At 36.5% G+C, this 12,692-nt stretch overlaps 1 protein-coding gene across 2 annotated transcripts in view; it reads left to right on the top strand.

The window, feature by feature from the left end:
* ASB5 (ankyrin repeat and SOCS box containing 5) overlaps window positions 1–12,692 on the top strand; it is a 68,855-nt gene that overhangs the window by 36,311 nt on the left and 19,852 nt on the right. Inside the window, exon 1 of one of the 2 annotated variants that reach the window (XM_025385936.1) lies at window positions 5,109–5,340. The exons of the other annotated variant lie outside the window; for it this stretch is intronic. Within the exon in view, the coding sequence (XP_025241721.1) occupies window positions 5,304–5,340 (37 nt within the window). The 5' untranslated portion in view covers window positions 5,109–5,303. Of the gene's footprint in view, window positions 1–5,108; window positions 5,341–12,692 lie in introns of those variants that run through there. 2 annotated transcript variants of the gene reach the window in all.

Genomic DNA, 12,692 nt, shown 5'->3' with positions numbered 1-12,692 from the left:
TGAAAAATGAAGACAGGAAGAATCAACAAAGCCAAAGGATGGTTCTTTGAAGGACTAGTATGATTAGTAAACCTCGTCCAAACTTGTCATTGTAAAAGAGGTACAAATAACAGCTGGATTTAGGAAGATAATATAATAGCAGATATCACTGAGATGTTTACAGTAAGTGATTATTATATAACAATGCCAATAATTTTGAATATTAAGACAAAGTGGACAATTTTCTAAATAACACAACTGATCTAAGCTGAGTTTAGAAGGCAGAACTTAAATAGTTGTAAATTCAAATATGTATATGTATAAGTAGTTTTTAAAATTCCTCAAAGAACTCCAAAAGCAGATTATTTTACTAGTGACTTCTACCAAGCATTACAGGTGGAAATATTTCTAGTATGTGAACCACAATAATAGAGAAAACAAGAGACTAGTCCCCAACTCCTGTCATGAAGTGAAGTATAACTAACCCTGTCATCTGTGGTGGCTCCGTATTGTGTCAGCTTGGTTATGTTTGATCTGTTTCCCTTTTTGTGTTGTTCCGAGTGAGACTGGCTGGAAGAAAAGGTAATGTAAGAGTTGGATGGCAGTGTGAGGAAGCTGCCACTGGGATTCTGAATTTTGGTGTAGGGTACCAGGTGCCGTGGGTGTTTGCACATGTCACTGGTCATTTAGCAATATACAGAGGTAAAGCTTGTCCTCATCTTGCCAGATCTTCCCCTTGACCCTTCCAGAACCCAGGCCAGGTATATGTGGAGTTTTGTGGTGAAGGCCACCCTTTTCTCCTTAGGTCATCTATATCATTGAGGACAAAGATGGTGATAGACAGACACATTCCTGATTTTTTCCCCCATAAGTTTGAGATCATCTTTGCTCTCCCCAGACCATTTCTTAAGTCAGCTCTATTGCTGACTGCCAGACAGGCAACCTATGTTGACTTTAAGCACAACATCAGATACAAAGACAACAGCCTCACAGGAACTTATTAATCAACTTCTGCAAATGTAGAAGGTATAATTGGTATAATAAATCTCTTGTTCTGTAACATCCAGAGTGATTAAACCTTAACTGATACATTACGAGAATATGAAAGGTCACTACAAGGAAGGAATATTATAGGTCAATCTCACTCATGAATATAGCTGCAAAATCTTAAATAAAATATCAGCAAATAAGCTTTCTAGGAAATCTGTTGTGGTAAGGTATCCTGTTTTAAATAGCATCCTGTCCCATTAATTGAGCAGAAAAACAATATTCTATTAGGAGCTACAAAGTTGTTTTTGTAAAACCCAATCAAACCCGTAAAAGTTACCTTGGGATTATTTTGAAGCAAATCTCAGACAGATCACCTAATGAATAAGGAAAGAATGGATTAGAGGAAGGCCAGAATGAATGTGAAGAGAAAAACCATTATACATATAGTTTTTATATATATATGTATATTATATATAATAACTATTATAGTTATAGTTAATAACCATTATATAGATAATAATGGTAACTTGGCCTAGGCCTTTGATTCAAGTATGATGGTATTGGAAATAAATGAATATAGACATTGTCAAAGAAAATTTGGAGAGACATTGACATGATGAAGTAATGGATTAAATTATACACACTTTCACATCAACATCTGAAAACCTTGGGGTAATCACAGTTTAATTTATCAAGGCATTTTCAGTATAAGACATGATAGTACATTATGATACATTTAAGAACTGTACTGGCCGGGCGCAGTGGCTCACACCTGTAATCCCAGCACTTTGGGAGGCCACGGCAGGCAGATCATGAGGTTAGGAGTTCCAGACCAGCCTGGCCATCGTGGTGAAACCCCGTTTGTACTAAAAATAACAAAAATTAGCCATACGTGGTGGCACGTGCCTGTAATCTCAGCTACTCAGGAGGCTGAGGCAGGAGAATCATTTGAACCCAGAAGGTGGAGTTTGCAGTGAGCCACTGCACTCCAGCCTGGGAGACAGAGCGACACTCCGTCTCAAAACAAACAAACTAACTAACTAACTAACAAAAACTGTACTAAATCCTTTGTCTGTTAATCTGGAATTAATCTAGGAAAAAACTTAAAAGTGCTTCATTGAACCCAGCAACCCAGGAAACTTGCACCTAGGGACTGTCATCTGGCTTCATCACCATCGGCAACACCTTTGAGAACCCAGGGACTGTTGAGAAGGCTATTCTGGAGAGTTCTGTGCTTCCAGAGTACTGCTGCTTTAAACTATTTCAAAATCTGTGGCTTCTTCCAGACCCGTTATTCTTTAATTTTCTTATTTCTACTATTTTAAGTACTTTCCCTCTGTAAATTTTTTGACTGTTATGAAAATGGCTGGTCTGTTATACTATATGATGTCAACCAGCACTGATTTCTTTGCCATGGGTAGACACACCCATGATATAGGTTTAATGTCTTTTGAGTCCACAGCTCTTCAGGTTGTGGGGTTTTTTGATGGTTGTTTCATTTTTATGGGCTGTTTTTGCTTGTTTGCTTGCTTTTATTTGTTTTCTTCTTTGTTTTATTTTGCATACAAAGGGGGCAAACTTACTCTAGTATGCCAAGGTGCTGTTTTGTGTACACCATAGGCACCAAGTAACAATGAACCATGAACATTTGTGGGGTTTACCAATAACTAAGGTGCTTTTGAGTTGTGTTTTCAATTTGCTTTTTAACTTTACCCGTCAGTATAAAGACAAGATTAGAAGAAGAAAGCATGCATAGTGCATTTATATCTACATTATAGCACCGATAAGAATAATGCATAAACTAACATTAACTGAGGACTGGCTGTGTACCAGGCGGTGCTCTGATTCATGTACTAATTCTACAGTTATGTATTAATCACAAATTCTGTGAAGTAGGTGCTACTGTTAACCTTATTTTCCAGATAATGAAATTAAAGCACAAAGAGATTGAGTAATTTTTTTAGGTAACAAATTTAATATTTGGCTGAGCTGGGATATGGACCCACCATTGGCAGTATGATTGCAGGGCTGAGGCTCCTGACAACTATCCTATACGGGAATAAATAGTTCTGTTTATAGCTCTCCTGTAAAGTCATTTGTTATATCAAATGTAGGTAAACTGCTGATGCAAGTGAAATTTGTAAGAAGCGACATCAATGAGAGCTACTTTTATTTCTGTGTATTTTGGTTACAAATAAAATTGGCATTTTTTAGGAAGTATATATTTTCTTATAAATATTGTATGTTCAGCAGAAATCTGCAGAAAGGTCAAGTCCTATTTTCAAAAATAGAATCAATATTTTTGGTTAGATTTTTGCTTGTTTAATTTTTTTCTTTGCAATGACATCTTTCTTTTTAATATTTTTCATATCAAGGACATGAAATAATTTTGTGTTTTGTTGTCATTGTCTTGTTTTTTTGAGACAGAGTCTTCCTCTATTGCTCAGGCTGGAGTGCAGTGGCACGATCTCAGCTCACTGCAACCTCTGCCTCCCGGTTCAAGCGATTCACATGTCTCAGCCTCCTGAGTAGCTGGGATGACAGGCATGTACCACCTTGTCCAGCTACTTTTTGTATTTTTAGTAGAGACGGGGTTTCACCATGTTGATCGGGTTGGTTTCAAACTCTTGACTTCAGGTGATCTGCCTGACTCAGCCTCCCAAAGTACTGAGATTACAGGCCTGAGCCACCACACCCGGCCAAAATTTGTTAATTTCACAGTTCACATGCCAACCAAAGGCTTTCAAGGATACCATGTTAAGGATAACAATAGCAAAAATAGTTTTTGCTTTCCTTTTCCACAGAATTCTTTTGTGCTTCATAAAAATCTTAGTATAAAAATGTACTGTCTATAATAAAGTCATACCATCTGTTTTAGGACTCACTATTTTAGGGTGCTACCTACAATTTATTTACCATCAGTGAAAACGATGTGTAAATCAAATATTTTATGGACAATGTTAGCAGTTAAGGGACCATCCCTACAACCTAACTATGGGAATTTGCTAAGTTTGTCATGACTCTGAGAACCTTTGACTCTCAGGCTTACGAGGATGGCTTGATTAAGGTTCACGCAATTCTAAAAGTCTCTCAAGAGCTTAAGGTTCAACTGGGCAGCAACTATTTTCACCTGTGTGTCCCCAGGACATAAAACATGTTAGGCACCTGATACATATTGAGCGAATGGGTAAATGAATGACTGACATTTCACCTCCTTCATTCATTACACAAATAAAAATTAATAAACCTTGGTACAGTTTATGGTGGTCCCTCATGATTTAAGGATTTAGATATTTTGAATTAAAATTGTATTTTGTTATTTATTTCTGCATGGAGGGATTATTTGTGCCTTAAAAAAATCATCAATCTTATTCAGTGTAGTTTAAAATATTCCCAAAGCAGGAATACCTTTTCTAACATTACACAAGATATTTTAAACATTTTGAGAACCTTTAGCTCTCAATATTGACAAACATTTGAGTAGGATAGAAATCATCCTTAAGTAACAGCTAAAGGAAAAGTAATGTTTATTGTTGGTTCAGTATCCTGGATATTGGGAACAGATATATTTTCCTCAACAGAAGCCCTTTATCATTTTGTTTCAGGATCTATAATAAAAATATATTTCGTGAAACCATATGACATTATTATTTTAAACTATATTTAATTGGATTTTATACTATGCTTACAGTGTTTTTACTTGTATCAAAGTTGACAAAGTTGAAAAGGCCTTCTTATATAACATTTATTCTCAAAGCCTTACACACACATACTGATAAAATATCGTTCACCACAGTATTTAGGCCCTGATGGTAAATGTGTGGTTTTGTAATGATCTCAATCATATTTTCTCAAATTATGATTTTTCAGAGCGTTGTATCCTTTACCTAACCATTCAATCCCAATCACTCACTTCCACCCATATTTTCTCTAATTGTAATTTTTTTCAGACCCTTGTAACCTGTCCTAACCACTCCATTCTCTCCTGTAGGAGAGGAGACATCACACACCACAAGATTGACATCTGTAGTTTCCCAGCAACCTTTATACAAGAAATGCATGACCCTTGAAACAAAGGTTAACTGTTGGATAACAACTGCTCAATTTTTTTCCAAGATGCTTATGTCAGGCTTACCCTCAGACCTCATCTGCCCTCACTCACTACCACTAGGCCAACAGATTTAGGTACTCATGTTTAAGTAAAGTAGAATAAAAAATAAAATGGAGCAAGAACTGAGCTCAGATATCACTCCTAAAGGTTGTATGAGTGCATGGCCTTGTAAAGAAACCCAAAGCAACACAACCTCTGAGAACTGAATAATGGCCCGTTCCAGATGCGTCTTTGCAATGGTGGAAATTTGGCACTAACAGGTAAAAGAAAACCTTAGGATTTCTTTGTGATGATTTAAGGAGAAGGTTTTATTTTTTACTTAGTGAGCCCTTAATAGTAATTTTGGAGTAAACATTCATTTTTCTAAGGATAGGAATCTTACACTTTTAAAAAGACATTCAGAAATGAAAAGATGATCACAGACTTTTGCCCTGAGATAAAAGGACTTAAAAGTTATATCAACTTACGTATCATTATTGAAGGCAGTTTGTGAACTGAGCTGCTCTTCAGAAAATAAAAATTATCAACCTGTATTTGTTAATATTATGGTATTGCTGTTTTTGTGATTATGATATTGTGGTTATAATTATGAAGAATACTCATCTTTTAGAAATAATACTAAACTATTTATGGATGAAATTATATACTGAGATTGGCTTCAAAATAATCCTAGGAGTTTTCATGGGGAAGTGGGTGAGTTATAGATGAAACAAGACTAACTGTAAGTTGATAATTGTTGACACTGTGTATGGATATGCATGTATGTTTGAAATTTTTGTAGTAAAAAATGGGGAAAACTGCCAACCCAGATTCAGGCAGGAATATATTTATCCTGATGTTCTTTTTCTGACAGTGGAGTAACAATTACTTTTAAGTTCCCAAACTCAGGTATATACCCTCAAAAATCCATATCTGTGGATCACTCATTTGTTAATTTGTCTAAATACCACTTCTTGGAAGCAGTGAGCTCTCTAAGTTTGTGATTGATTGTGTAAGTCAGAAAAGCTAAATTTGTGTCCCCAATATTTTAGCTTTAAAAATTGTCAGAAGGTGATCTTGCTTTCCAGTTTTTCAGAATTTCTTGAAAACGTTTATTCACTTTTAACTACGCCTTCCATAATTATGTAGCTTTCTGTCCTAACGCCTCTTAGATTTCAAATTTCTAGTTTGAAACATCTAAAAGTTTTAAGATTTCTCGGCTGCAGAAGTGTCTTCATGTCTTTGACGGTTTCCGGTGCCCTTCTTTGAAACTTTTCCAGCTTAAACATCACTTTCCCACTGAGGATTAGTGACCAAACCAGACACAGGTCCCCGTGCTTTCAGGGACATTAGCAATGGTTAAAATGGAAATACAATAGTCCCTGTAATCCCAGCACTTTGGGAGGCTGAGGTGGGTAGATAGAATTGCCTTTGTTTCATATCCTACAAGGTTTAACATTTTATTTTAGTCCTTGTCGGTAGTAACATTAGGCCATCCCTCATCTATGGTATATCTTAGATGCTTTTTCTGAGCCATAATAATTCAGAATCCATTATCTTCTATAGAATGTAATTCTTATTATTTTCCTAGTGTTTTATCTGATACTGGCTCTCTTTAAAACTTCTGCCCACTCATAGGGCTTAATGTTCTTCTAGATATCTCGAGATTTCGCAGTGCTCTCTTATACGTACAATCATAGCTATCCAGCATTTAAACAATTCTGTCCCTAACACGTTCACTCACTGTGCATTTATTTTTAATGAATCCATACAGCTGAGCACACAGAACATACACTGAGGACACTCAGTCTATTCACTCTTCTGTTCCTTGTCATTTTCTAGTGAATTAACCATATACCATTTTCTTCCAATTCCATGGAGTCATTTTTAAAAATTACTTTTGCTTTTGATCCATTTAAAATTTTTAAAAGAATTAAGTATTGATAGGTTCTCCTTAGTCCACAAATTGAGCTTTCTGGTTGCAATATTCTGTCTGCAGTCATTATCAACAGACAATTTTACATTTGATTGATTTGCGGACTAAGGCTTCTCCTGAACGGACTAAGGCTTCTCCTGAAGCCCAGCACATCTCCCAGTTCAATAAGTGTGAGTTATGCTCAAATCCATTGGCTTCTTTTCTCCCCACTGCCCTGGAAATCTGTTTACTACCATTAAGGACTACAGAAAGCCTTCTTAAAGCATTCTAGGAAATTCCATGTTTGAATTACTCTTTAACAACTCTTCTAGTGCACATGGCCTAAGAGATACAGTACTTAGACCTGTGCAATAACAACTGTATAGACTCAGTCTCTGTGATCAGAGTGCACAACCCAGTGGGGGAGACAGACATAGAAACAGAACATTATAATATACGGTGTCTAAAATTGTTTTCAGAACAAACATTGTCACAGTACTGATGATAAAACAAAAATTGTCACAATACTTATGATAAAACTTCCTACATTTATTCTGTAGGAATATTATTATGCATTATTATGCATTCTGTAGGAATATGCATTATTCAAAAGCATAAAGCTTTTGTTGTTACAGAATAATGAGCATAAGCTTAAAATTGAAAATTTTAATTAATTTAATTTTAAACAAAAATTAAAATTTACTTTTACTGTATGGTTTGTGTAGATTACCGTACTCCCCTTATGAGTACAAACCAGGTGACAAAGAGCCAGTGGGGAATGACAGTTGCTTCATGTAAATATGCTGGACTGAATAGGCCCCTTCAGTCTTTTCTAACTTCACCTAGTAATGTGCCACCCATACAAATAGCCTGGACCAAGCTGGCTCTGAGTTTCAGTTTCATTGGGAGTATCTGGCCTCTTCTGTGGTCATATAATATGTCTACAGCTCACGCACTCTCTTACCCTTTGTGTGTTAGTCATAGAATCTGGTCACATCCAAGCTCCTCATTTTATAGAGAAGGAAACTTTGGTGTCATTAAGCTACTTGCCCCAGGTCACACAAACAGCTGGTAGGATTAGAACTTAATTCAAGATAAGGAAAAGATATGCATGGTATTCATTAGTGATAACTTGAGGTAAACATTGGCAATGTAATATGGCAGCAAATGTCAATAGGTTAGTACCTAGGAAAGAATTATCGTCATAATTTTTTTCTCTTGCTTGTTACATGAAGACAATATCCCCAGTAATTCTTTTTCCTTTTATATACCAGAAGAAGGTAGAGCCTTAAAAATGCTGATGAAAAAAGACAGATAACAGAATCTGTCACCATATTTCAGCAAGACAGACTTCAGTATGTTAATACTCTGTAATGTGATCACCAGCTCACTTAATCCTTGGAGTCCTATCATAGTTCGGTCACCGCTCTTGATTCCATCATAGACTGTGTGCCTTTTTCAACTTTATAGGCCAGCAAAAAATACCAGGCACATGTTTGGTTTTTCCTCTCATCTTGCCAACTACCCTTTCCTCTGCCTTTTAGGGTGAACAATCTCAGCTGTATTTAAATTGACTGCTGACGTCTTTTGATTTAGAAATGACCTCTAGAAAAATCACAATAGTGAGCTGTGCCTATATAAATAAGAGGACTGTGATTTTGTACTGAAGCCAATTCTAAACTTAGATCCTTGCAAAATGAAAACATGAGCTGGCTACCAGCTGACCATAACGCGCTTTTTATTTATTTATTTTTTTTGAGACGGAGTCTCCCTCTGTCACTCAGGCTGCAGTGCAGTGGCGCGATCTCTGCCTCCCAGGTTCAAGTGATTCTCCTGCCTCAGCCTTCCGAGTAGCTGGGACTACAGGCGCCCTATCCCCATGTCCAGCTAATTTTTGTATTTTTAGTAGAGACGGGGTTTCACCACGTTGGCCAGGCTGGTCTCTAACCCCTGACCTCAGGTGCTCTGCCTGCCTCGGCTTCCCAAAGTGCTGGGATTACAGGCGTGAGCCACCGTGCCCAGCCCTAATGCACATCAGCCCTAATGCACATCTCATACTTGCATGTGAGGATGAAGGAGAAAGGCTAACCTAGTCACTGATCACTCCTGAGCTTTCTGACTGCAATATTCTGTCTGCAGTCATTATCAACAGGCAATTTTACATTTGATTGATTTGTAGGTTATTTAAATAGGCTTTTATCTTTTAACGATACAACTAATTTCCATCCTGTTTCGACTAGGAAAAGCAATTATACTCACTTTTTACTTTCTATATCACACAAACAGTTAAAGACTTCCGGCTGCAGCATGTCTCTGCTTTAAAAATAGAAAATGCTCCAGCATTTCTGGCCCATCCCCCACATTGCACCTACCAGCCCTGCTCCAAGTGCTTATGAATAGAGTTCAATTTTGAAGACATTCTCAGGTTAGCACACAGGAACCTCTGTGAAAGTCTGAAGGGAAGGAAAAAATAGTTAGAAATCCAGACACTGATATTTCCTCTTGCTAGAACACTTGCAGTTATGACACCTGGCTGTCACAGACAAAAAACGTCAACCAAACTATGTCCGCAGATATTGCTGTTGAAATGAACTACATTAAGCAGGTCCTCACGAAAAGAAGGCTAGCGAGTAGAGAGGAATGTTCTTCTAAACGAAAAGCTAGCTGGGGTATTCTGACCAGTCAAGGTTAGTATGGCAGCCATTTCAAATCTGTCGGTGTCCTGAAATAAACCATATTGGCCTGTTTTGCAAATACTAACTTTAAACTGCGGGTGCTTTCCAGAATGTGGATTGAAATGTACATGTATGGCATGGCAAAGGACTGCTCTGTATTCTCGCCTTTTCGTGTATGGAAACTGCATCGGCTGCCTCATTTTTATGACTGTATATTAAACACGACTGCAAACTCTTAGCCTCTGGCTTGTTTACCTTTCTGTTTCAGCAGGTGTTTCTAAGTTGGTGTGGAAACAAGGAAAGATGCTATTAAGCAGGAAAAGACTGTTTACAGGCAATTTGGAAATTTTAAATCATGTAAATTAGACATCAAGTAGGAGGATGATTTAGGCAAGTAAATGAATAGAGCAACTTCCTTAAAGTGTTCTGACATGAAGTCATTAATTATAATGATAGAAAAATATGAAAGATATAAAGGAGAATGAGCCCAGCACCAAAGAGGAGGAATTATTTTTAAAAAGGAATATGCATACATTTGCATAAGTTTCAGTAGAACACCACTATGATAGGTGATTGATTTAAGTGTTGAAAATGCAGATTCAAGATAAAATGACTCCTGCCCCCCAAGATTGTAAGAGTTATATTTACTATGTAATAGCTAGAGCTCGAAGAATGTTATTATAAATGATTATGTTTTTCAAACATACAAAGCATATTTTCAAATAAATTAAAACACTATAATTTCTTTCAAACATTGAGAAAGCAACTGGATCCCTACTCCCCACCCCAATACACATTTCCTTTTTGTTACTTTTTAAAAACATAATTAACAACAAAATTGAGAAATATACCAGCAAGGAAAAAAGTGGTTGACTACAAAGAAGACAATTCAACAATCCAACAAATGCCCATCCAGTGCTGACTGTGTGCTAGGCACTATGCTAGAGGTGGAGAGCAGCAATAAACAGTCTCATCATTTTATGGTCCTTAAAGTCCAGAAGGAATGCAATTATTATAGAAATAAAGACAATCCCGTCATTTCTTAAATGAAGGGTAAATTACCTAACAATGCACTAAATCACAGGCATTAGCAAGATAATAGAACTGTGGCAATGGCAAAAATTAAAAAAAGAATTAAGTAAACTAATTCACCTGGATGAATCTCATGTATCTTCAATGCAGATAGAGACTCTAAAGGAAGTTGAAAATAAGCTATTATTTTATGTTAAAAATCTAATTTTGTATACAATTTTCTTTGACATGGCTTAAATATACTGAAAATATAGAGCCAGGCCCAGTGGCACATACCTGTTATTCCAGTGACTCAGAAGGCTGAGGCAGGAGGATTGCTTGAGCCTGATTTGAAGGCTGCAGTGAGCCTTGATCACATCACTGCCCTGCAGTCTGGATGACAGAGCAAGATTCTGTCTCTTAAAAAAAGAAGAAAAAAATGTAATAAAAAAAATGCCCCCATGCTTTGATTTAAAAGGAGAAAAAAGACAAGTCTTAGCAAACTTTCACTAGATTTAGCTTTACATTTTCTCAGTGCTATTAATGAGAATGTAAATAGGATCAGTCTTGCTGGAGGTAATTTGATGGCATGTGTGAAAATTTTAGGAATTTACCCTAAGCAGATAATTATTCACAAAGATAAGTAATAATGTTTGATTTCCCAAAACTAAAAGCCACCTAAACATCATTTGATAGATAATTAAATAAATACATACATAATGCTCTAGCTATATGATTAAATACATATCAATATATCATAATCACTTGTGGTAGAACTATATTTTTTCACATAGAACAATGACCATGAGATATCTTAAATGAAACAAATCGGTTAAAAACATTATGAACAGTATGATTGTATCTTGATTAAAAAATGTGTGTTTTTAGAAAAAAGTTAAAGATACAACCTAAAATGTTTGTAATGGTTGTATTTAGAAACAAGCATTATGATTTCTTGTGTATTTTAAATTTCATTTATTTAATGTACAACTTTTATAGTCAATATGGCATTACAGCTAATACTACTGTATTTCTGTGTTTTGCTATTATTTCAAATATACATATTATTATATGAAAATATAGAAAACACAATTCCACAGTTCTTCCTTTTATTGAAATAACTCTCCACTTGTGTAGTCAGTTAGTTATATTTATGATGGACTCTTTGTGGATTAACAGTCCACCAAGTGCCCTATGAGTTCTAGGGTTGAAAAGAATATTGTACCCTAAAATTTCAACTGGACGTTCAAAAGAACCAAGTTTGCTTCCTGGCTTTGTCAGTTATTGTTTATAACTTGGGGCAAGTCATTTAATTGCCCTATGTCCTAATGCAATGGAAATAATAACATTGACTTTCTTAAGAACACAATGTGTTAGACACTTCTCATGTCCATGTAACCCTCAGAACAGCTAGAATATGTAATACGATTGCCCCAATTTTATAGATGAGGAAACTGAAACTTAGCAATGTCAAGAAATGGAGTTAGCCAATATGTGATAGAGTCAGGAGTCCAATTCAGATATGCCTCCTTTCACAGCCCTTGATTTTAACCTCATTACAAAGCTCCATATGGCCGCTCAGACAAGGTTCTAATGAATTTGGGTGTGATCGTGTGACTCTGAGCAATCATTCATGCAACATTCACTCATGTGCTAGGTATCGAGGGTATGGTAATGAATGAAATCAATTGAGTCTCGCTTTCTAAGGTCTAACATTCTAGTGATAAGTGCTGAGAAGAAAAGTAGAGCAGGGAAAGGAGACAAAGAATGAATGTTAGGGAAGGAACAGGGAGGACTTTTTAATAGAAGGTTGTCAAGAAGGCCTGTCTGATAAGGTGATATTTCAGGGAGCACTAAAGTCAGAGAACAAGTGATGTGTGTCTCAGAAAGGAGTACTTCAGAAAGAGCAAACAGAAGGTTGTGTAAGGAAAAGCAAGGAGGCCAGTATGGCTGGAGGAGGATGACGGGCCTAGGAAAAAGTGCGTAGAACCCGAGATCAGAGCCTGGAGAGTTCATAGGTCATGACAAAGGC

This window comes from Theropithecus gelada, chromosome 5 (assembly GCF_003255815.1).
Source record: "Theropithecus gelada isolate Dixy chromosome 5, Tgel_1.0, whole genome shotgun sequence".
NCBI lineage: Eukaryota > Metazoa > Chordata > Mammalia > Primates > Cercopithecidae > Theropithecus > Theropithecus gelada.
This window is presented reverse-complemented; position numbering and strand designations above follow the sequence as displayed.